This window comes from Betta splendens, chromosome 17, assembly GCF_900634795.4.
Source record: "Betta splendens chromosome 17, fBetSpl5.4, whole genome shotgun sequence".
In the NCBI taxonomy this organism is placed as follows: Eukaryota; Metazoa; Chordata; class Actinopteri; order Anabantiformes; family Osphronemidae; genus Betta; species Betta splendens.
Window position 1 is genome coordinate 4,683,021 of NC_040897.2, and position 24,458 is coordinate 4,707,478.

The following is a 24,458-nucleotide window of genomic DNA, read 5'->3' on the forward strand; positions in this document are numbered from 1 at the left end:
GTAGAAGTAACATAATACAGATTCGGGTGCTTTATTCGTGACCTTAATATAAGAATGACGCAATTTCTCAAACCTCCTAAAGCCAGATAAGACAAAGAAAGCGCCTTAATAGATGTGCTTGTTTCTGATATTTCTGTGTGTATGGAGTCTGTAACAGGCCGCATTATCAGGGTTGAGTTGTGGTGGATGGACAGCGGTGGGACAGAGAGTAGGGTCTAAATGATGCTAAAGCCTTCGGTAGCTGTGGGGAGACAGTTCTCTGTGGGTAATTCTCCAGGAATAACAGTCCTCGTATTACACGGTCACCTGGACGGTGGTTAACAGCAGCTCTGGAGTAAACTATCCTGTAATTACCCTCTTTTCGTTATATTTAGCAGCACTGGTATGTAACAGCACAAGTGAGGTTAAAATCCATCTTTCATTCTAATCTGCTGAATTAGATTTACTAAATTAACATTGTTGCAGCGTGTAATTCTGGCTAAAATTACAAAAGTCAACAGAAAACTAACCTGGGACACACTTTCACAACATGTCGACTCCTTTGGGGGAAGTCTGGAGTTTGCGCACCCGCAGACGCGCGCGCGCACATGCCTGTGCCAAGCTATACAAACAAGAAGAGATATATCTCCTCGCGCTGTTTTTTACAGGTCTCATGGCCTCTGGGTGTAGGTGTGTTTCCAGCTAATATCAACAGAGCCGTCGGTGAACACATCACAGGGGGACGGGAGTCAATGGTGTGTGATCGCATGTAGCGTTCTCCGACTGCTGCTGTGGAATGTGAGCGAGGAATTTACTGCACCTAGCGGAGATGCTTCAGCTCCATGTGTTTTTCAGCTCTGAGCCCATTAAAAGCCAACCTTTCCCTCTGATACGAACGAGGCTTCTCATTTAATCCGTTTAATGGCCGAACAAGTGCCGCTCGGGTTTTAGTCTTAGTTTAGTCGAAGCCCGAACTTTGGAGCCGGAGAAACGCATTTTATCACTGCACGTTTTGTTTTGCGACATGATTAAGTTATGATCGTCCATGGCAAAGTCATTAGTCTGTGTCCAAACAGACTTATATAATAGTGTTTGGATGTCAGGGGGGAAAACATCAGCCAGTGCTGGGCTCGGTGCCAACATGTTGTCATGAAGCCACGCTAACGACAACACTGAGCTTCTGTCAGACCCACTTTGATCCACAGTCCAACACTGAGACAAACGAAGATGTGCATTGTGGCTGGATCATTTTGCACAGCCTGAAAGATGTCAGTGACATGTTCAACACGAGCTGAGAGTTGATCTAGGATCACTTTCATTTTCCAGTGTTTTCCCTCAATGTGTTATGAGCCAATTTGTGCGAAAATCCATTTTAGCCGCGCGCAAACCCGGTGCCCAGCGCGAGGCACGGCTCTGCGGTTTCGGTGGTTATTAGCGACTGTGTAATTACACCCATAAATTTCCAGAATCCCTGGTTAAAAAATATGTACCGTGATTTGCTGACACGATTTTTGTCAAAACCTCAAGAATCATACGCCTCATGTAGAAAATATGAACGCGCGTCCGGCTGCTCAACACGGGCTGCAGTCGCACCAGACAGAATCTCACTTGTAATTTCAGTGACCGCATTTGCTGATATTCTTACGTGTGTCATATTTTTTTTTTCACGCCGGAGCCGCCGCCGCCACCGCTGCTCGGCTCTCCGTCGCAGACCTCTCCGAAGAAGCGATTGGACGCCAGGGAGCCAATCGGCAGCGGAGCAGCAGGTTATTTGAACTCTCCTCGCACAGAAACCAGACAACATCCTCTGACTTTTCAAACATTTTTTAGTCTGTCGTCATCGGTCTGCTCGCGTGCGCACCGAGAGAGGAGCGAGAGAGGCGCGAGGGGCGCTCCTTCAACTTTTTTCGACCTTTTTCAAGCCCCAGCGCGTGGAGTGCGGAGGATGGGATCCTACTGCGCCTGTTTACGCCTTGAAGTCCGCGGATGCACCTGTCAGTGAGGGGAACTCTTTTGGGCTCACGGTCGAATCGGGCGAAGTTGTCGCGATGAAGTCTGACACTCTGGTCCATTTGGAGAGCAGCAGAGGAGCGGAGGAGAGGAACAGACTGGGCTGTGCAGACTTACCTCAGAGCGGCTTCACGGACGGACAGAACGCGGAGCTGCTGCGCTGCCAGGAGACAGCTGAAAACAGCTCCCCCATTAAATACAGACGCTATGGGTACGGCCCGTCTCTGTGTTGGAAAGACGTAGTAATAGTGTTTGTGGCGTGATATGGTAGATAAGGATGTAATGTAATGCATTTACATTGTTGCAGAATATTATTTACATGGAACTAATAGATTTGCCATTGTGATGAATGACACAGATACAGTGTAGTTGGTCTTTGTGAATATATCAAGTGATTCTCGGCTCCTCCAGGTCACGCCTCGGTGGGGTCAAAGTTCGCCACAAGCGGCAGGTGCTGCAGGACATGGCTCGGCCCCTGAAACACTGGCTGTACAAACACCGCGACAACCCTTACCCCACCAAGACTGAGAAGGTCCTACTAGCCCTGGGTTCTCATATGACACTAGTGCAGGTGAGACGAGCCAAATAAGCAAACCAGAACAAAAGCAGCGATGGATGAGTGGAGAGAAAGAGCGTTGACATACCGGAGGTCTAAGCCAAATACATGCTCTCCACAGGTTTCCAACTGGTTCGCAAATGCTCGACGGAGGCTGAAGAACACGGTGAGACAACCGGACCTGAGCTGGGCCCTGAGGATCAAACTCTATAACAAGTACATCCAGGGAAATGCCGAAAGACTGAGCGTGTGCAGCGATGACACCGACTCAGACGGTACGTGTGTAATCGGACACAACAGCAGAAGAGAGCGTTCATCAATCTCCTTGCAGGTTTGATATCGTGTGTGTGTCTCACTTCCTTTGCCACAGATGAAGAGTGCCCACTACAAGCTCCCATCAGCCAGTCGCCCTTCGTCAGGTCGTCCTCCCACAAGAACCCGCTGGAGAAGCAGGGCACGGTGCTCAATATGGCCGACTCCGCCAACAGCGACGACAGCACGTCGCCTCCCTCCAAGTACAAGAGCAGTTTACTCAACCGCTACCTGAACGACACACTGCGGCACATGATGGCGGCGAAGGCCGACGGCGTGGCCGCGGCCTGCAAGAGGAGGAGCCACTCGGAGTCGTTCAGCTCCAACGATTGTGACCGGGATGTCGTCTCCCCGGCGTCGTCCTACGAGACCGAGGCCAACTTTGTCTGCCACATGGGTGAGACGCGAGAAACAAACACAAAACCAGAAAACCACAAGCAATCACAAACAATAAAGAGGATGGATTAGCATGCATACAAATCAGTAGAGCTGTGTTTAGTTTAACTGACCTGCTTCCCCTCAGCTTTAACACTCTACAGTGCACAGTAAAACAGAACGAACAGAAACTTCTACAGTACATGGCTGCTCAGAGCTCCCCGACGACAATAAATCTCTGGCATTCCATCCAAAGTCAGGAGCTCAGAGAGATTCAATTATAAAGTTGCAGCTAAACTGTGAGGGGGGTTGACACCTGGGTGCCCTTTCAGGCCTGAAGGGAGCACAGCACACCGACAACCCTCAAACCCACTAAGGCGCGCAAGCCAAAGCCTCTACAAACACTACTAATAAAGACTCATGCAGACCCTGAAATCCCTCATTTTAAAGTTGGACGGGGGCTTGCGCTGGCTGCCGCCGCACACGGCAAATATCATTTCCATATACTAGAATGTGCCATTTGTTCCGCTTCAGCTTTTTGCCACGGTGGAAATGTCCAGTCCAGTCTCAAGGACAATTACAGAATGTCTGAGACTTTATTCTTCCCAGGGTGAGAAGCGGGAGCGTCTGCCAAATGCGCTGAGGGCCGCCGGCTGCCGGCACAGGGGACGCGCTTGCCGGGGCCACTGTCAGAGCTGCCACTCAGCGGCGAGGCGGCACAGCTCGCGTCCACTCTGGCGTCTCCCCCGTCGGCCGCGCTTCCCCGACGCGTGTGTGCCTTGGCAGCCAGTGCGTCCCCAGTGTTACTTTCCTACTCAGAATCATTCTGCATTTACATCAAATCATAGGAGCTGTGAAAAGATTTTTGACACCCGCTTTTTTTTCTTTCCCCTCTCGTGATAGTTCCACTCAAAGCTGAAGCAGGGCAAGCGTTTAGGTTTCTGTTTTAAGTCAGTTTCCTGGCAAACGCCAAATCTAAGTCCAAGGCAATTTAATGGATGTATTTATAGTGTGTGACAAGGCTTCGTCTGCAGGTGGGAAACTCAGCTCAGGCTCAGACCAATTCATAACCTGAAAAGCTCTCCTATTTATAGTAAATAACACTGTGTTTATATTTATTAATGGTAATTTATTAACATTTCTTACTGTACTTACACAAACCAGTAGACTCACAACACAGAAAATTTTTAAAGCTTCAGCCCCTTTTTTTTTAGCTTTGTCTCGTTTACTCAGTGTTATTTGCATTTTATTGCCTCCAATTATTCAACTAACTCTTGAACTGCCCCTAAATTGATTGCTTTCAAATCGTATTTGCTTTGGACGGTTCGGGGGCTGATTGATGACATCACTCACCATGTGGGCGACGTCGTTGAAAGATTTGTGCAGGTTTTTTTTTTTTATGCATCCCTGTTGGTCACATTAAGGGTGTTTTCAACCCAAGCGCAGCTCCTCTCCGGTAGAGTGGAAAGTCAAGCTGCCAGATTCATCAGCAACATTAACACGTTTATACTCAGCCCAGGAGATGGCTAAAACAGCCGCTAACCCACAAGCGATGAACTAATAAGCCATGTCATGACAGCGTGTCTTACATGGAAACTCTAAACATATCAGTCCGGATTCCACAGACAGTGAAATACTACATGTTAGTGATGGGACAGCTGAGCAGGAATGTGAGTATGTGTTTTATGCTTGAATCAAGTTCAGTATTTCCCTGAGAAGACTGGAGGGCCGTAAATGTGACGAGAATTGTGTTTCATTGGACGCGGAGCAGCAAAAACAAATCAGGAACGATGCTTTGTCGCGTTTTCCAGATATTTTGTTTCGATTGAAAATACGCCTGCTGTGAGGGGAGCCTCGCCTTCAGAAATCACTCCCCAATCGCCTGTCGGCCACACTCGATGAGTGGGAAGCTCCAATTACTGTTCTATGGTAGTTTGGTTGCGTCTAATGGAGCCGGGGTGCATTGTGGGACAGTCCCTCCTGTGGGGACGCCATGAGAACATGCAAACACTCAGTAAATGGTGTGATTTCAAAACCAGCCCCGGTCGCCACGCAAGTAAAACGAGTTGTTAAATTATGGTTTTAACACGTTGTCCAAGGACTTTTTAGGCCATAAGAGGATTTGAATTGATACGAATATAAATATCAAAAAAGCTGTAAGCAGCTTCATTACTCCTTGTAAAATGTCACTGTAACTGATCCCCGCTGTAAACCTGAGCCTCACCAGACGTATAACTGGACTTTTTCTGGGTAATAAATGCAACCGAGGTACCAAAGGACTTTCTTGGCAAAGCGCGTTATAGCTAAAGAGAGGAACGTTTAGGGACGTCCAGTAGCAAGAAAGAATAAAGCAGCAAAATGATTTACTATCAACAAGTAGTTGCTTTTGGCTTCGGCGCGGCTAAAGAAATCAGAGATGGGGATGTTTCGGGCTGTTAGCACTGAAAGACTGTGTTTCACAGTGGGCCTCTAATTTCCCCGTCTATTGCTTTCCGAAGAAAAATGGGTTTCGACCATCTTTTATCTGCTCCAATGAAAAAAGGCAACACTCCAGAGCTGAGATGGAAAATATGTTCTACGTATAATACGCGCTTATGTGCAAACCACAAACAGAAATTGTCCAAGCAATATAATATTACTCCAAAGTCCAATTTATTCTCCTCCTGTTTCTGAAATAGCCAGATGTGCTCATTTTGGGTTGCTGTGAAGGAGGACTGACCCTTCCTTCCTTCCTTGTCCACAGACGCACTCATTCATAAGACACTCCCTTGCTCATGGGCTGAAGTTATTTCAGGGCTCTGACATCAAAGTGATGTGCAGGGAGAGTTTCTTGCGGGTTTTATGGACAAACTCTTACAGGTGCGAGCAGATCTTTTAAACCCTCCAAACAGAGCATCTGCCTTTGTGACACAATACAGAAATCAATTTTTTTTTGCCTCCCAGACACAAGTTCTGGAGAGTAACAGCCCTGGATTTGTTTTGGCTAGAGGAGCTAAACCCAGGCGGACTCCTACACGCTGCTAAATCCAGATTTTCTGGCACTATAAGACACATCCAGAGAAACATGCTGGATAATTAGTAACTGTATACATGCAGAGTATATATCACTAACATATGAGCATGTAGCTTAATATTATCCTTCATTTTGCGTTTGCACTCAGAGTAAACTGATTCTGTAACTGTTTAATCGAGTGCTTTTCTTCTCTTTTGCAGATACAATGGGTTATAATTCAACTAAATGCACCCGGTAAGTCTGTTTCTGTATTTTGTTGTTTACATCTAATTCATCCGTGATGATGAGACTGACACATTCACAGGGACCAGCAGCCAGATCGGGGTCAACAGAGACAAGAGGACCAAGGCTGGAGGGAAATCCATGCCGCCGTGGCCCTGACCAACTTGGCCCAGGGGCAGAGCTGTACGGGGAACCAGAGCGCTGGGACAGCGCCCAGCGCTGCCACAGTACAGAGCTGCGCCCGAGAGCCCTTCTCCATAATGAGGGCCACTATAATAGACAGGATGTGTGTCGCAGGGCCCACCGCTGCTCTGAGGCAGCGCTGCACCGCGGAGCCCGCTCTCACCAGCCGCATCATCCAGAAGTCTTCTCATATCTCTGAGGTCCAGACTGTCAAAGTGGCGCTGGCAAACAGTGTGTAGGCAATAAACATGAGCACTCGGTTCCGTATGGGAATACCAGATGCTTAAGTGCCTTGCAATATATGTACCCACTTTGAGACCATTATTTTGTAATGTTGATAAACTTTGACATTTGAAATCATTTTTTTACATTTTAAAATGGAAAAACTAACCTAAGTTTTTTTTGCCTCCTGCTTTTCTACGTTTCTAATGTCCTCCTGTTGCCATCTGTTGCATTAAGTTATATTAACTGAGACTGGATTATCATCCAACGCTAATGTCTGACAGCAGCTATTTGAATAAAACCCAATGTGAAATCTTTTGACCAGTCGTTGGCCTTAAATCATTGCCTTGCAGCGGGTGAAGCTCCATGGTTCTGTTCCATAGAGCCGTATTTAGTGGTAGGTTTCATGTGTGCGACTGTGGCTCTCGCTCCATCCATTTAATCTTTCAGATTGTTTATTAAAAGGCCGTAACGTGGATGAAGTGTGGCACGCTTAACTCAGTAGGAATGTTATTCCTCAAGCTAAAAATTTGGTTTAGGATTAGGGTCATACCTCAAGAGAGTATATGTTAATCAGAAAGCCAGCAAAACATGACAACTGAGGCTGATTTATCTAAAAAATTATTTGCAGCGTGACACCTGTTTATGATCACTCCACTTTAGATGCTGTTGTTATTTCATATTCTGTTTGTATGGCCAACAACATGGAACACACAAATGGCTGTTTAGCTGTAGAAAACACTTGACTGTAGGTCACTAAAAATACACCTCAGAGGGAGTGTTTTCATTTTCTGTTCTTGAATGAACATATGATGTTAATATTGACTGCAATCAAATAATAAGATAGGGTTTTTTTCCCCTTTAAACAGCAAACACCATCGTTTTGTCACGATCATAGGTGAAACACACCTGGTATTTGTTTTATTGTTAAACCTTTAATTTCATGCCACAGGAGAGCTGAGGAATTTTCTGATCTCAGCTCAGGGGGCGATGGCCAAAAAAGCTCAAATACTGGAAGTAAAGAAGAGACATAAGCCTCAGCGGAGAGGTTCGCAGAGAGCGTCCTGTTCCATCTGGGGACATCCTAACACCAAACATAAGCTTGTAATCACACTCAGCCCTCTGGGACTATTTTAGAAAACACGATTAACAAGATTTTTCCATTTGTGTCCCAGTTGTGGTCTGCTTTTTTGACATTTTGTTCAAAGAATTTTTTTCAGTCGTGCATGTATACGTCTTGCATGACAGGCGAGTCATCAACAAAGTATTGTGGAAAGAGCACCTCATTCCTGTTTCCACTGTAAACCTGTTTCTGATTAGGTGGGCGTTTGCACAACATGGAAACTAAATGGCAGCTCTCAAATGGCCATTTAACAGTTGTTAGGCTACAGCAACCGCGTCTCGAGGTTGTCATTTATTTCAGTTTGAAACTATACAAACATTACTTGACAATGACCCTAGTGAAAGTCATTCTACGTTAAGGCATTTAGCGATCCAACATAGCGCTGGATGTGATGCACAGCAAAAGCAACAGGACATAATACAGGAATAAAAGAGGGATTTTAAACAGAAATCAAACAAAAAGAAACAACACGTCAAACTCCTAGCAAAGTTCGGAAACAAAGCTCTTGGGAATGATCTCATGCTCCTTCAAAAAAATGCCTTCAGTAAGTCAGTGGGACGTTATAAACAAACTGAGCAACACGTGGAAAAAAGGTTACAGGACCAATGTGAGGCTACATGCTTAAAGGCAAACAGTGACCTCAGTACGAGTTTATTGCACTACTGATACTGTAAACCTCAAAGTTAGCTTCTGGAAGATATTTTCACACATGCAAAGACAGATTTGGTTGTAGAAACTTTGACAATACAAAGTCAATTGTTTTGACTTGAAGAAAGAAATCAGTTAAACATAAACTTCTACTGAAATTAATAGCAATGAGTAATAATTAAGCTAATGTTAAAGCAGGAGGTGTCAGCAACACGGGTCCACTGTGATTTCCTCTTTCACCTTCCTTCTCGGCAGAATTCACAGTGATCTGGTGCATATGTTATTATAAAGACAATAAATAGAGGTCCTCAACTCTTGTCATTTCATATGCAATTAGTAAAGTATGCAAATATGTTCATATCGTGCATGTTGAAGATCCTTTTGTATCCGGAGCTATAAGGATGTCAACATCAACAAGGCACACAGCCACAGAAGCATTTTCCTGAATTCAACAGACTACTATAATAACAGGTGAGTTTATGTACTGTAGTACATTTGACTTGATGCCTTCAGGTACAACAGAATCATAGTAGCCAGTAAGATCAATTAATGTACTTGTATGACATATTTATACTGGTTAAGCTTGTTTAAAAGACTATACTTTAGACAAGGCTATTTTTCCACAATCCTTTCATTCAGAATATAGCGACACATGACAGATGGTTGAAAAAGAAGTGTGCAAACAGCAAGGTCAGTTCGACTGATTTAACTATTCCGACAACTTTTTGTTTTCAAAAGTACTCCTCCGCGTTCACCTCTCTTCTTTCTGTCACCGGCAGTCATTCGTATCAGGTTGGTGTTTATCTGCTTTGTCCTGTTTCAGGGTATGGAGCAATATCCTCCACACGCCCCGCGGGTGGCCTGATCCTGCTCCCCGAAACGAACCTTCTCCCCATGGCTTTCACTCTCCCAAAGCCCCGGAGTCTGGAGGATCTTCTCCACAAGCTCCTCAAAGGCACACTGGACACCATCTTTGGTCTTTGCACTGGCCTCTGCACAAATTAAAGTTACATTATTTTCAATTACAGTTTCTTTTTTGTTATGATCTAAACAAATAGCACTTAATGATAACAAAAAAATCTACAGATACACAGATCTGTTTGTGTTTTTTTTTAATGGTGCTACACCAACAATAACAATTTTTAAATTACCCATGTGTTGACAAACATGACAGACAAAGTATGAGATGACTTCATCCAATGGGAAGAAGACATCATCACACCGTGAACTGTTCCTGCCCAACCATTCTCAAAACCCCTTAATTACGCTTTCTAAAATGGAAACTCCACAGATATGTTAACCTAATTTCCAGGAAAAGGCCAGATGGCAATCAAAGAGATGTGTAGACAGGGATTCGATAAATGAAACCCCACTAGATTTTAATCATAATGCAGTTCTTCTGGAGTGGCTGCATCTTTCAGAGCTGTGCTGACAGAAACTCAAATCCCAGTGCAGTACAAACAATGTAACAACCCCAAACTAAATGCATGGCTTCGTAAGAGATGTCTCGACTTGTTCCAACTCTGCAATTACAGTTGTGACTTTTTAAATACAGTATGTTAAAGCTGAATGGCTGTAAGTTACATTACATGCTTCTATTAGCTTAAATGACCATGTCTGCCCACATCTGATTTCACTCCAACATGAACACATACCAATAAAAAGCATAGAATGTTTCCTAGCGAATTTCAAGCCTTCATTTCTGTCCACTTCGTGGTCATCCTGAAAACAAAACAGACATCATATGTAATTTTTCTCTATATGAAAAAACATAAACAAGTTTTAAACATTATTCACTATACTGTCTGTAAACTGTAACTCATTACTTTACAAAGAGGAAGTGGTGCGAATAAAGAAAAAAAAGACATATTTGCACAGCTTTACTCACCTTATCAATTTTATTCCCGACCAACATTTTTACAATATCATTTCGTGTAGTGTAAGTTTCCAGTTCATTCAGCCAGTTATCAAGCTTCGTAAAGCTGTCTCGCTTTGTGACATCATAGACTGAAAGACAGTAAAGAGAAGTTAGTATTAATATATACCGTTTCCTAAAAGTCAAAAGAGATATAACAGTTTTTGCTGCTAGATGCTTATTTATACTATGGATTTTATACTCTGGAATTTGTAGTTCACTTAAAAAAAAACAGTCAAGCAGTAGTGAAGGAAAATGGACAAGGGTTTCTAGCCTTTTAAGAGTTTATCTCATACATTCACATGAGTTTATCTCGTGAATGCAACCACAAAAGTCCGGCAACCACAATGTGTATTTGAATGCAATTAATATGATAATATAAGTGACACTTGTGAGATGTGATGAGGTATAAAAATCTGTGTTAAAAGTGTTACTGATGCGATATTTATAAATAATAAAAAAATATATATTTTTTAATTCTGTCTGATGAAAAATGCTGGGTCAGCAGCGCCAAACCTCCATAAAAACATAGCACAATTAGTGAACTCAGCAAGATGGTTTTGATGACGGGAAGCAATATAAACAGTGTCCAGCATGTCAAAACCTGTCACATTTGGCCACCAGAGGGAGCAGGTATTTGTGCAGCCATATCTGTCTACTTATTAGAAGCTATGTAATTGGCCGAAAAACACCAACACGGGTTGACAGAACTGCCGGCCAGAGTCGCAGACTGCGTTTTATGGCCTGAGAGTGACTAAATGGCCCACCAATAAATCACGTCAGCTCTGTGAGAGGGCTAGAAGGTAAGAGTGATTCCCAAAACGTATAAATAATAGAGAATAGGATTAGTTCGCCAGTAATATGGACTTTATATGACAATATTTGAAGGTTTACATTGTTTATTTATTTAGCTATTAGCTTAACATTTGTCATTGTTTGGCTCATAACTCACCACATGTGATAGCTAGCATGCTACAGTATGGCACATATCCTTAGATTTCTTACATCCTTAGCTGTCATTTGAGCTGTGGTTTATTATTTATTGTACTAACGTTAGCAGCTAACACAGATAGCGCTGTCTGCTAATGCGTTATTGTACAATATCTTCGTCTGTGTTTGATGCATGACATTTATGTAGTGCTGTAGCCCAGACTCTGCTGTTTATGATGTTAGGTATATCTATAGTCATATATAGTCAGTCTTTCAAACCCCAATAGAACCAGACTGGGTCCAAAGACAGACCCAAATTAGGGTATGTGGAATTTAAAAGTGTAGATTTATAAGATTTTTTATTATTATTTACCAAGTATGACTCCCTGTGCACCACGGTAGTAGCTGGGGGTCAGAGTGCGAAACCTTTCTTGTCCAGCTGTGTCCTGCAAAAAGTAAAAACAGCTAAATCCTTCATGATACCAAACTTTTAAAACCAACAGGTATGTTAGATCAAGACCAACTGTCAATTCTTAACATAGTGGCATGTGTTACCGATAAGTCAGCAAGTTCTCAGAACTGCCCTACTATGAACTGGTCACTGCTTTAAGTAGTCTTTACTAGATGATGAGTTTTCAGGCATCTTTTTACATCCAAAGACTTCTAAATTTACAAGTGGCACACACCGATGGTGCATTTCTAGGACTATGTAGCTTTAATGCACAATACTTAGTAAAGAAATTGGAGCTGCTTTGCATCATTTGCATCATTTTCACGGGACTCACAAAAGCAAATAATAACCTGCTATGGTCCTTTTTTTTTAACAGCAGTGGACCCTTGGAGTTGCCACTTTGTACATGATTATGTTGAAGTGCATGCCATCTTGTGGAAAAAGCCTGTACTTCACTCTGTTTTTCTTAACAGATAAGCTGCTGTGGCATGAACACTTACCCATATAGCCAGCTTCGCCTTGTTCCCATCTATAGTAAGTGTCTTTACTTTGAAGTCCACACCTGGCCAGTCACAACAAGCAGCAAGAATTCAAACGATCCGTTTAGGACATTAGTAGTTTATTTACTTGAGTATTTTCCTTGTGTGTATGTGCTCATAATACCTATTGTGGCTGATTGGTCTGGATCAAAAGTGTCCTCTGTGAACCTCAGGAGGAGACTGTTGGAAAACGAAAGATAACATGGAAATTAGCAGTAATGAGCGTAATACGGTTTACAGAGTTGACTTTAAGCTCTACGAAGGGTTTCCGGTCACAGACAAAGGATCACGACAGCTATACTGTTAACATAACGCCATCACGGTGACCGAAGGAAAACACCAGTAAAGTTACGAATCAGCTTATTTAACCATGGCCTTACTAAACCACCAACAGTAAAAGCAAACGTGAAATAAACAAGACGAAATGGAAAGAGACGTCAGCTCGATGTGGCAAGAGCCGCTGAGAAACTTACATAATAGAAATGTCAATATTCAGAGCAAGCTAGGGCTGAGCTAATGCGCTGGCTAAAAACAACCGCGTACCTGGACTTCCCCACGCCACTCTCGCCGATTATGAGGAGTTTCAGGGTCGTAAGAACGTCGTCGTCCATGTTATTAAGGGAACAGTTCGACCTTCTACTCGCTGTCAGTGTAAACGCTATGTTTTAACAGTTTTTTTTTCAGAGCCGCAGGTAGCTAATAGCTCCGGTGACAGCGCCGCAGTTTGCGCAACTTCCGTCCAACGTGCAACGAATGACGTCACGCAGGTCAAAGAAGCTTGAAAATTAAAATACAGTGAAAAAACTGCAACGTAAAAACAAGAATCGAATACATTAAAATGCTCTTTTATGATGTGTTTCCAAGTAATATTTGAGTGTGTTTAAAAGTTTTGGGTCACTTAGAAATGTCCTTTTTTTGACAGAAAGGCACTTTTTTGCATTGAAGACAACTTTAAACGACTCAGAAGTACACTGTTTACATCACTAATGTGGTAAATGACTATTCTAGCTGCAAATGTCTGATTTTGGTGCAATATTTACTTAGGTGTATAGAGGCCCATTTCCAGCAACTGTCACTGCAGTGTAGTAATGGTACACTGTGTCTGCTCATTGCATCAGAAGGCCCAGATTACCAGATTACCTCAACAAATTACCATCCAGAATGCCAAAGGTCTGCAATGCTGTGATTGCTGCAAATGGAGGATTCTTTGACAAGTGCAAAGTTTGAATATTAAAAAATATATTATTTCAAATACAAATCATTATTTTTAATCTTTTCAATGTGACTCTTTTCATTTTACAACTCATGCTGTCAAAAAAAGTGTGACTTCAACACAAAATTGTCTGGGTGACCCCAAACTTTTAAACGGTATTGTACATTATTGAAATGTGACTACTGGTATAATTTCTACAAAATAGTGCAAAGAAAATGCACCCTAAAAGGACAAAATTGTATCAATTAAAAGCAATGTATTACATCAAGTATTGTGTAATACACTTCTTTTTTAGTTCATCATTGAATTTAGTTTTTGTCCTAAGTGGCCAATTACACAAATTTGGGCTTTGGCCGTCTACCTTCAAAGATTAGGTCAATTACTACTACAAACGGAAACCGTTTGAGTAACTCTAATAAAGATCTGCATTATGCAGCACAACACCTTCTTGTTCTGTGTCACTGTTCTGCTGAGCCGACCTCAGGACCCCAAACATTTCCTCTTTCCTCAGCTATGAAAGGAAACACCTGAGGGCTAAAATCAAGACGTGCAGGGGACCCAGTGATTCATACTACACCTTCTTTCTTTTCTTGAGCTGGTTCCCACTTCCCACCTGCCTTTGTTCATTATAGACCAGAGCAAGCCTTTTATTATGCAAATCTCAGCTCATGAAAGGGCCTTGAAGAGGCAGCAGCATAATATAAACACCTGGCTGGGAAGCCCCACAGTTGTCTATAGAGATCTCCAGAACCACAAATCCACTTTGTGAGTGTGCAGGTTTTTTGTAGCTATGGCCAGATCCCGCATAGGCGCCACTGAGAGATGCCTACGCATTTGTTTTGAGGTGATGGGCCATTTCATCGGGTCATATCCCTGGTGGTTCCTGATCGCCCCAGTCATTCTCTCCGCAGGTCTCGGAAGCGGGTTTTATTTTCTGCAGGACAGGATGTCCAACAATATCGAGGAGCAGTTCACGCCTGCTGACGCAAAAGCCAAGACGGAGAGAAAATACATAGAAGAAACATTTCCAGGGAACTATTCTATGTTTTCAAGTTTAAGGCTGAGCACCGGTGGGATTTATGCAACTCTCATCGCTACAAGCGATGGGAATATTCTAGCAGCAGAACCACTTCAGGACCTCCTAGACCTCGACCTAAAGATTAGGACGATGCCGATTCAGCTCGACCACCAGTCATTTGACTATTCAGATGTGTGTGCAGACATTTTGGGGGTCTGCACCTCTAATGGTATTTTAGATATTATTAAATATGACGCCAACAACATAGACACCCTTAACTTGACATTTCCATGGTATCACTCAGAGACTCGGCCCATTCCCTTACATTTAAGTCTAGGGAGTGTGATAGTGAACGGGAGCTCAGTTGTTGAAAGCGCTAAAGCCATACAGCTCCATTATTATTTACAAAAGGACGACAAAGCAAAAATAGATCTGTGGTTGGAAAGCTTCCTTCATTTGGTCTCAAATCACTCCTCAACTTTTATTCAGGTAAGATCCCTGTGATCTTAGATGATGCAAGCTTTTTAAAGGATCATCTTTTCATCCAAATGTGATTGTTGCATTTATTATCATCTCCTCAGGTGTCCTACTCTACCTCCATGTCAATGCAGTGGGAGTTTGAAAAGTCTTCAGCCTCAGTGATCCATCTATTCTCCACCACTTATGCCATTAGCATCATATTTTCAATTATATCATGTTGGAGGTTGGTAAACTCTTGATGGAACATTTGAAATAATGGAGACATTTTATGTCACTATTAAGGAACTAAATGTGATCTTTTCAGGTTGGACAATGTGCGGACAAAAGTGTGGGTGGCACTCTGTGGTGTCCTCTCCACAGGTCTTGCGATCCTAAGCAGTTTTGGAGCTCTGCTGCTGCTGGGCCAACCTTTTGTCATGACAGTTGCCTCCTGTCCTTTCCTAGTATTAGGTACAGTACGTTTAAAATTAGGTCACACTTTTCAAGGTTTAACAGAAGTATTACGAACATATCTTTGAATCAACCTTTATCGTTTGTCCTTTAATCTGAAGGCATTGGACTTGATGACATGTTTATCATGATCTCCTGCTGGCAGAGGACCCGTGTTCTGGACAGTGTCCCTGAGCGGCTGGCCCGCACCTACAAGGATGCAGCCATCTCCATCACCATCACCACCCTGACAGATGCCCTGGCTCTGTTGCTGGGTTACAGCTCACCGTTCGGCTCAGTTCGATCCTTCTGCCTTTACGCTGCTATATCTGTTTGCTTCTGCTATTTGTACAACATCACGTTTCTGGGTGCTTCTTTAGCTCTGAATGGACAGAGAGAGGCAGGAAACAAGCATTGGTTCACCTGTGCCAAAATCCCAGAAGAAGTACCATCTAGAAATTCAAAAGCTTTCAGTATCTGCTGTGTTGGAGGAAGCTACGATCGAATCAGCGAAACAGAGGAAACTGAGCCGTTGAGACGCATAGTGGAGAAGTTCTATGGCCCATTTCTGACCCACAAATTGATAAAAGCCTCTGTATTTGTTATCTACGCTGTCTATCTGGCTGTGAGTATTTTTGGTTGCTTGATGTTAAAGGAGGGGCTTGACGTCGGTAACCTGGCTTTGGAGGATTCCTACCTCACTAGCTACTACAACAATCACAGGCAGCATTTTTCTGAATATAGCTACAATGTGATGGTCGCAGTGAAGCAGAGCGTTGTTTACTGGAAAGAAGCCGAACGGGAGATTTTGCTTTCATGCATTTCAAATATTGAGAGTCTAGACTTTGTCGACAGCACACACGCTTGGTTTCTTTCCTTTCAACGGTACACAACTGCAGCCAATGTCAACATGAGCTCTCAAGACAGCTTTCAAATCCATCTCCCCCGATTCTTGGAGCTCAGACCCATGTTCAGGCAAGACATCAACTTCACCACAGACGATCATATTCAGGCATCTCGTTTCTTCATACAGACACTCAACAAAGCCACAACGGAGGACCTGATGACTGGACTCCGGAAAGCTGCAGCCGACTGTCCCTTAGAGCTGCTGGTGTACCACCCTGCTTTTATCTACTATGACCAGTATGCCGTCATCATGGGTGACACCATTCAAACCATGGTGGCTGCCATGGCGACAATGTTAGTGGTCTCACTCATACTCATACCAAACCTTCTCTGTTCTGCGTGGGTGGCTTTTGCAATGTGTTCGGTCATCGCTGGTGTGATGGGATTCATGGCCCTGTGGGGTGTCACCCTGGATTCCATTTCTATGATCAACCTAGTCATGTGCATCGGTTTCTCAGTCGACTTCTCAGCACATGTTACTTACTCGTTTGCCTCAAGCGCCAAGAGTGACGTCAATCAGAAGGCTGTGGACGCTCTGTCCCACGCAGGCTGTCCGATACTGCAGGGAGCACTGTCCACCGTTCTGGGAGTGGTGGTGCTGTCCATGTCGGGGAGTTATATCTTCAGGACATTTTTTAAGATCGTGTTCCTTGTGACTATGTTCGGCCTTCTCCATGGCTTAGTGTTCATCCCAGTGTTTTTGACACTACTGGGAAGTGGGAAGTGGTGTTAAAGTTGTCTTAAAGATGTTTTTACCCTTGTTGTATATTAGAATTAAACTGAGCACAAGAGATTATAGCAATAACAATGTGCTCCACTGGAGGCCTAACAACACATGAGCCTGTTTTTAATGAGGAAAGGTGGTTTTGTACTGTAACCGCAGAAATGTTTGCAGTAAAAGAAATCTTAAACTAACAAGATCATGTAAATCTTGACAGATTTCTATTAAATAAAATAAAGTTAGTTTTTGTAATTATAATCTGACTCATTTATTTACTACCACTTGTTGGAGCTTATGCCAGCTGCCAGTCAGCGGGTTTAACCCGGGCAGGTGGGGATGGAGGGATGTAGAGACAAACCCAAAACTCACCCTCAGAATCTGTCTTTGGAAACCCACCAGACAAGGGGCAACAGAGATAAAACAAACACTGACCGTATTTATAAAAAGTAAACTTTGTGAACATCAGGTGGAGCCAAAGTGGAAACAGGCATGATGCGGCTAATCTTGTTTGCATGTGTGCACACAAACACACTTTTAACACATTTTCTGTTTGTTTTTATTTGAGCATATTCTTTCACCATCGCCTTCACATTGTTGAAATATTTTGCAAACCAACAGAAAACCATTGTGTGTCACAAAACAGCTTTAATGTACATCTAAATGTTCCCAATACTTGCCGATCACCTAAACAGGGTTGAAAGGCCAATTAACGTAACATTGCACAAAAAATGTTTATGCTGGTTTTAATCTTTTAGTATATATAATGCTATAATAACACACATATTTCATGTGTGTGTACAGTATAATGTGTTGCTATTACCACTCAGCTTAACAGAAAGGATGATTGACTTCAAGTCAGTCGATTTAATAAACTGTTACAGATTAAATCTTCAGGTTTTTCTTAAGCGTCTTTACATTAGACTAACATTTGCTAAAGACTATGCAGATTTTCTTGGGTCACTAGAAAAGGCTGCAGAACATGAAGGTGAGAAGTTCCTGTGCATTCCAGTGAAAACAAGGGGGGCAAGAACTAAAAGAAGCTAAATAAACTCATTTACAAAGAAAATCATCCTTGTGCTAAAAAGCTACTCAGGAGCAAAACTTAAACTCAGGTAAACTTTACTTTAAATAAATTAGGGCAACAGTGTTCTTAAAATCCTAATCTATTATTATTATTATTTTATACACAGCAATTTGTTGCATGCTTTAAGCAAAGCAGCTTCTAATCAATACACAGAGAATAAATGAAATTAAATGGCGGAAGCGCAAGTGCATTTTCAAGGATGCACACTGACCCAAAGTGCTGAGATATTGTTTAAATGTATACACTTCCTACCTCAAACAAAACAATACACTTATTGTACATTCCCGCAAAAGGCAACCTTAAAAATTGATTTAAGGAGATTCAGCAGAAGAGGAGGTTGTTTATGAATTTGAGACAGCTCTACTGTATGTGCTACACTTGAGAATAACACCAGCTGTAGTAGAGGATATGTTCTGAGAGAAATACATGACACAACAGAGGCGGACTCAAAAGTGTCGTCGTTAGACGTGATTAAACCACTGACACGGCAGCTCAACATTTCTTGACAACGGAATGACAATGTGTTGTTCTAAACATGAGCTTTGTGTTTCAGCTTATACAAGAATAGAATTGATATCCGGAAACCATTTTGAGGGATGTATTTACATTCATCCATTGTCTCCTCCTGCCAGCTAATAACGTGACCTGAGCAACATTGTGAACATACAGCACAGGTTTGCTTATCTCTGAATACAGGACAGCCATATTTTAGTTATCTGGGAACTTTGATGACAGTTCTTAAAGGTGACTGCATTAGAGGTTATCTCACATTCTCACATGAGCACTACTCAGGAGAGTTTCAGACCATGATTGAATCAGCTTTGATTCTCTGCTGACAAGTGAAGTCCCATCCTCTTTCCTGACTGTTTGACCACTTTTCTTCAGACCACTTTCCCTTTGCTACCCGCTGCCCCTGAGATCATCGCTGTCCTGGGTAGTTTTATCTGCTATCCAGAGCCTTGCCCTCCAGGACCATCTGGATCTCTTTGGCGTCCAGTGTCTCATACATGAGCAGAGCATCTGCCAGGCTTTTGTGCTCCTTGGCGTGAGACTTCAGCAGGGCTTTGGCACGCTCATAAGACTCCTGGAGACAGAAGGACAAAGACTTTGGTACTACAGGAGGTGATTGGATTAGGTTCACTTACTGTTAAGAGCATTGCACACCTTCAGCAATAACCTGACTTCATGCTCCACAGCAGCTTGTGTCTCTGGGCTCTGCTCTGTCATGTCAGCATAGGTCATCACACCAAGCTGAGACACATAGAGGGAGGCAAATGTATAAATATAAATTATAGAAAATTTTGCATAATTATATTTAACTCAAATCAGGTCATCCTACCTTTTCACACATTCCAAATCTGGTCACCATCATCCTAGCGATCTTGGTAGCACTGTCAAAATCACTTGATGCACCTACAAAGAAACAAATTATACCCATCAGATTTTCATACACTTTTACACCCTTTTAACTTAAACATGACTAACTCTCACTATTTCTCACCAGTTGTAATGTTTTCATGGCCAAACATAACCTCCTCTGCAACACGGCCTCCCATACTGACGTCCATCTGTGCCAAAAGCTGAGAGCGGGTCTCAGTCCAGCGATCATTCTCTGGAAGCATGGACACCTGGCAAGTGTAAGAAAAAAGAAAGGACAAGTGAGAAGTTTAACACAAGGACAGTTTGTGAATGATAAGAAAAACAGACTTATAAGCACTAGGTTTGCTTACATGTCCTAGACTTGGGCCCCTGGGCATGATAGTAGCCTTGTTGATCGGCATGGCATCTTTGGTGTAGTAAGCTACGATTGCATGTCCCGATTCATGGTAGGCTGTGATGATTTTGTTCTTCTTGTCTATTTCTGCACTTCTTCTCTCAGGGCCTTGAAGAACAATTAAGAAAATAGTAATTAAACCTAAATTCATAAAGCTTTAAAAATATTACCTTATTATTTTTTATTCATGTTTTACATTTAGCCTGACTCTATTCTAAGAAAGTGGCCTAATGCTGATGACAGAAAAAACAGTGAGTAAAACTTGAAAGGTTTATTAAAGCACTGATTAAATGTAAAAAAAATCCAGCAAATATAAGAATAGAACCTTTAGGCATATTATTACAATGAGCTGAGTGTTCTGCTCACCCATGAGGATCTTGTCTTTAGCAAACTCCAGCTCTTTCATTGTTACCATGTCTTTTCCATCAACCGCTGCCTTCAGGGCAGCCTGGTTGACCAGGTTTTCCAGGTCAGCGCCAGAGAAGCCCACTGTGCCCCGAGCAATAATACTGGCTTCAATAGCTATAGAGATAACATACATTGGAAGCTGTCAATCTATAAATCAGAGCAACAAACCAAAACAAATAGCACATCACTTTAATTCAGTCTGTTACTAACTTGATAAAAGATACCAACAAAAGCTGTGACATGGTTTTTATGACAAAACATTTTTAACCTGTTCTAAAAATAATAACAGTAATGCTTAATTCAAACCTGGATCCACTTTAATCTTCCTTAGGTACCACTTGAGGATTTCTGTGCGTCCTTTTACATCAGGTTTAGGAACAGTGACCTGCATATCAAAGCGCCCCGGACGGATCAGGGCACTAAAGGGATGTTAAAGCAATGTTAAATAAAGGGAAGTCAGTTTCTTAGTAAAAAACTGATACTGAGTGAACATACAGAACAACTCTGAAGTGCAACCTCAAAGCTTTGGGCCATTCTTTTTATTAACTAGACAGTTGAGACTGAAAGCTTAAGCCTTGGAACTGTGTAAATATGCATTGAAACAAGAGACACAGAAACAAACATACTTATCCAAAGCCTCAGGGAAGTTTGTTGCTCCGATTATGATTACACCTTCATTTGTTTTGAACCTATAAAATACCATCACAGAGAATATACACATATACAATGATTTTTATGTTTGTATTTCCCAAGCACTTAATTTTACTATGCTGCTAAGTGATGCATTGCAAACTTGCCACATTGAACATGTTAAATTTAATTAAAGTGTAAACACAACACATCATTTCAGACATTACCCATCCATTTCAGCAAGTAGCTGGTTGATAGTCTGTCTGGAATAAGGGTGCATGGGAGACTCGATCCTTTTCCCACCGACACTATCAAGCTCATCAATGAAGATCACACAAGGAGCATTACTTTTAGCTTCCCCTACAATATTGAACAAACAATGTTTCAAACAAGCAAACAACCAGCCAACAAGTCTAAGTGCTTCTTAGTGGTGGCAAAATAAGAACAAAGCAATATCTTACTGAAAAGGTTCCTTATACGGCTGGCTCCCACTCCGACAAACATCTCATCAAACTCTGAGCCAGACGCATAGTAGAATGGCACATCTGCTTCTCCTGCCACGGCTCTGGCCAGTAGAGTCTTACCCGTCCCTGGAGGGCCAACCAGTAAAACACCTAAAGTAAACAAAGGAAAGGGAGAAAAGAGTGACCTTAAAAAATTTTTGATCATATTTAAAAGTCCTCAGACTTAATGCCTAATAAAGCCTAAAGTACTATTTCCACCACCCCTACCTTTTGGCAGCTTTCCTCCTAAAGCTGTGAACTTCTGTGGGTTCTTAAGAAACTCCACCACTTCCTGCAGCTCGTTCTTGGCTTCTTCAACCCCTTTGACATGCTCAAATGTCACGTTTTTCATCTGGACAGGGTCCACTGCTGAATCCAGGCCTGATGTGGTTCGGAACCGCACTGTCCAAAATTGTTAGATTAAAGTTCGAAATCACACAGCACACCATTGTCACACACGTGCACACACCCATTACAGCTTACAGTGGACATCTGACTGCATATACTGAACACCAAGATTTGTTGCAAATGGTTCGATGTGAGCCATTTCGTTTCATTTAAGGCTTAATAAATGTTTAGTGTGCATATATTATAATAGGTACAAGAAATAGTTCTGAATTAAATTAAATAACAATGTTAGAAAGGAATAAACCAGTCTTTACCCGATATGAAGGGAGTCTTAGAAATACCATAGAGCCCAACAAGAAGCAGCACCAGCAGGATTAGACGAGTCCTCTTTAAAGAGTCTATATGGTTCAGAAAATAATGGTGAACCTCTACAAACTGTTCTGTAGCTGGTAAATTGCCTGGTTCACTTTTTTAAATGTACCTTGTGTGCGTTGTGTCAATGCTTGAGCTTTCAGGAAACCCTCAGCAAAGCCCCTCTTGAAAGCATCGTGTTGTCCCTCAGGTATGTTCTTGCTTTTAACCAGGCTGCTTAGACTTTCCACCTCAATGCCCTTGTCACGAGTAAGGAAACCCTGCAGCATAAGGAAAGTATTTTATTTTTAAAATCAGCATAACAGCTACTATCTGAATGACAAATAATCAGTTGCAAATACATGTCAAGCATATAAATATCTTTAAGACACTTACCTTCATAAAAGATGGCGTAAACCCTTCAGATTCCAGCGGTCGGTCAAATGCTGACTGCACTCTTCTTGTTTTGCTCCTTAATGTTTTAAAGCTTCGACTTTGGACAAACACTTCAAATATAGGATAGGATAGGAAACAGGATATGAGGTTTTAACGAATAAACAAAAATAATAACCATGTTTTCATGGCATGTAACATGACTACATTAGCACATTCTTTTACTGCTACTGGTAAAAACGTGAGAATAAATAGAAAAGTAGCTAATCATTGTATCAAGGTTTTTTTTTAAACAGTACAAAAAAGTTATTTAAATCCTTTATCAAAAACAATTTATGAGCAGTAATCATTTACAATTCCACTTGCAATCCATAGTTACCTGGCCAGTGTTGTAACTCTATACAGACAGACTGGAGGGGTGATTGGCGCTGTCTGGAGAAAACTGGGACTGACTGAAGCATGGAACCACATGAGAATCCTGGGATCATGGGAATTTATTGTTTATGACACATATTTAAAGTAAAAATCTAGTTCACCTAAGAGTTAACAGTTTAGAAGTTCCATAAGTATTTTTGCAAGCCAAGACTACCGGTATAATGTGTGGTTTGGCTTGTAAGTTTAATTATGTGGCGTGATCAAGCAGCATCTACATCTGAATCTTCACGGTCCTACTTTGGATTTGTGTAAGGATTACTTGCAACAAAGAGATGTGCTCTAACCATGTTTGTTGTAGAAAAAAGAGGGCGAGGAGAGGTAAGAGGTCTTCCAAGCTGTGTGACTATCCAGTGGAAGGGACACCTCCTGTGGGCTCAAGCGTGGTATCAGACTGTTCACCACATCATCCAGCTGTTGTGTCGCAAGGTCAGATAATCCAAGCTCCCTTAGGTTCCACAGGGGCTATACAGATGCACAACAGAATACTTGTGTATATGACATATATTTAAGTCATTTGGTTTGAGGGTTTTTTTGAACAAGCTGCAGAATAACTTGTACTAATAAATACCTCTGTGCAGTGCAGATGTGAGTCTGAAGCATGACTCTTTCCTGATTTGCTGGTTGCACTGCTACTGCTCCCTACTGAGCACTTGAGAGAGTGGAGGACGTTGATAAGGTGGCTAAAGGGTACAGTCACCTGAGATCACATATATACACAACAGGGACTTAGACACAATAAAAAACATCAACATGGCTATTTCTAAGGTTAAAATTGTATCAAAGTCATCTATCCAGTTCAGAGACACTGATGGTGTCGCTGGTTGACGCAGTCTCCCTTCTAAGAGCTATCAGCATTCTAGCAAGATTCTAGCTAAGTTACTGTAACAGCTTGTAATTTAATTCATTAGTTTAATAGCAACATAAGAACGCTGGCATAATGTACACCGATTTAAACATACTGTGCATTTCCACTAAATCGTCAAATCAAAGCTGAAGTCTAGAACTGTCTATAACTGGAGACCAAGCTAAGGTTAAATGCTAACATTAGCTTGGACTAGCGCTTGTAGCTGTCTTACCTGCGGCTGGACGGTCATTGACAGAGAAAACATTTTAATTAGAAGACGACCGACAAGCTGCGCTATCCCTGAGTCTTAAAAATCCATGTTTGTTTCACTTTAACTTTTTGTTCCAGGCGTAACATTTCCGACTGCAAACTTTTACGACAGTCTGACAGCTCAAAAACCGGATGTAACGTCAAAAGAGTTCCCACCGGCACCATGCTCCTCG

General features: G+C 42.2%; 4 protein-coding genes across 5 annotated transcripts; 2 read left to right on the top strand and 2 right to left on the bottom strand.

Annotated features, from left to right (window-relative positions):
• Positions 1-1,834: 1,834 nt before the first annotated feature.
• Positions 1,835-7,190, top strand: LOC129603276 (homeobox protein Mohawk-like). Of its 2 annotated transcripts, XM_055503717.1 has the most exons (7): positions 1,835-1,973; positions 2,063-2,200; positions 2,401-2,560; positions 2,667-2,820; positions 2,916-3,254; positions 6,446-6,479; positions 6,550-7,190. In XM_055503717.1, exons 1-7 carry the CDS (start codon positions 1,966-1,968, stop codon positions 6,887-6,889), a joined length of 1,173 nt encoding a protein of 390 aa, XP_055359692.1. In that variant the 5' UTR covers positions 1,835-1,965; the 3' UTR covers positions 6,890-7,190. The 2 variants fall into 2 exon arrangements, with proteins under 2 accessions (XP_055359692.1, XP_055359691.1); XM_055503716.1 differs by lacking the exon at positions 1,835-1,973 and having other exon boundaries at positions 2,027-2,200.
• A 1,081-nt stretch (positions 7,191-8,271) lies between these two features.
• LOC114844937 (ras-related protein Rab-18-B) lies at positions 8,272-13,228 on the bottom strand. Its single transcript, XM_029132636.3, has 7 exons — positions 13,022-13,228; positions 12,603-12,658; positions 12,440-12,501; positions 11,862-11,934; positions 10,532-10,650; positions 10,299-10,365; positions 8,272-9,635 (listed from the first exon to the last, which is right to left on the bottom strand). Exons 1-7 carry the CDS (start codon positions 13,087-13,089, stop codon positions 9,463-9,465), a joined length of 618 nt encoding a protein of 205 aa, XP_028988469.1. The 5' UTR covers positions 13,090-13,228; the 3' UTR covers positions 8,272-9,462.
• LOC114844502 (patched domain-containing protein 3) lies at positions 13,219-17,433 on the top strand. Its single transcript, XM_029131926.3, has 4 exons — positions 13,219-15,198; positions 15,291-15,412; positions 15,494-15,639; positions 15,741-17,433. Exons 1-4 carry the CDS (start codon positions 14,482-14,484, stop codon positions 17,255-17,257), a joined length of 2,502 nt encoding a protein of 833 aa, XP_028987759.1. The 5' UTR covers positions 13,219-14,481; the 3' UTR covers positions 17,258-17,433.
• Positions 17,434-17,785: 352 nt separating this feature from the next.
• yme1l1b (YME1-like 1b) lies at positions 17,786-24,440 on the bottom strand. The gene is made up of 18 exons (XM_029132573.3): positions 24,248-24,440; positions 23,740-23,868; positions 23,456-23,633; positions 23,116-23,214; positions 22,740-22,849; positions 22,474-22,624; positions 22,307-22,390; positions 21,873-22,046; positions 21,603-21,755; positions 21,369-21,501; positions 21,138-21,200; positions 20,818-20,930; positions 20,470-20,625; positions 20,060-20,211; positions 19,831-19,957; positions 19,669-19,742; positions 19,494-19,580; positions 17,786-19,413 (listed from the first exon to the last, which is right to left on the bottom strand). Exons 1-18 carry the CDS (start codon positions 24,278-24,280, stop codon positions 19,270-19,272), a joined length of 2,160 nt encoding a protein of 719 aa, XP_028988406.1. The 5' UTR covers positions 24,281-24,440; the 3' UTR covers positions 17,786-19,269.
• Between the last annotated feature and the right edge of the window lie 18 nt (positions 24,441-24,458).

Excerpts from the sequence above, each read along its gene's own strand:
- LOC129603276 (XM_055503716.1), top strand. The coding sequence starts at position 2,028 with ATGAAGTCTGACACTCTGGTCCATTTGGAGAGCAGCAGAGGAGCGGAG. Across the intron at positions 2,201-2,400 it reads ATTAAATACAGACGCTATGG|GTCACGCCTCGGTGGGGTCA; the intron begins GTACGGCCCGTC and ends CGGCTCCTCCAG. Across the intron at positions 2,561-2,666 it reads CTCATATGACACTAGTGCAG|GTTTCCAACTGGTTCGCAAA; the intron begins GTGAGACGAGCC and ends TGCTCTCCACAG.
- LOC114844502 (XM_029131926.3), top strand. The coding sequence starts at position 14,482 with ATGGCCAGATCCCGCATAGGCGCCACTGAGAGATGCCTACGCATTTGT. Across the intron at positions 15,199-15,290 it reads ACTCCTCAACTTTTATTCAG|GTGTCCTACTCTACCTCCAT; the intron begins GTAAGATCCCTG and ends TCATCTCCTCAG. Across the intron at positions 15,640-15,740 it reads CTGTCCTTTCCTAGTATTAG|GCATTGGACTTGATGACATG; the intron begins GTACAGTACGTT and ends TTTAATCTGAAG.
- LOC114844937 (XM_029132636.3), bottom strand. The coding sequence starts at position 13,089 with ATGGACGACGACGTTCTTACGACCCTGAAACTCCTCATAATCGGCGAG. Across the intron at positions 11,935-12,439 it reads AGGCGAAGCTGGCTATATGG|GACACAGCTGGACAAGAAAG; the intron begins GTAAGTGTTCAT and ends TACTTTTTGCAG. Across the intron at positions 10,651-11,861 it reads TGCACAGGGAGTCATACTTG|TCTATGATGTCACAAAGCGA; the intron begins GTAAATAATAAT and ends ACTGTCTTTCAG.
- yme1l1b (XM_029132573.3), bottom strand. The coding sequence starts at position 24,280 with ATGTTTTCTCTGTCAATGACCGTCCAGCCGCAG. Across the intron at positions 19,958-20,059 it reads GGGGCCCAAGTCTAGGACAT|GTGTCCATGCTTCCAGAGAA; the intron begins GTAAGCAAACCT and ends TACACTTGCCAG. Across the intron at positions 19,414-19,493 it reads AAGTCAGGTTATTGCTGAAG|GAGTCTTATGAGCGTGCCAA; the intron begins GTGTGCAATGCT and ends TTCTGTCTCCAG.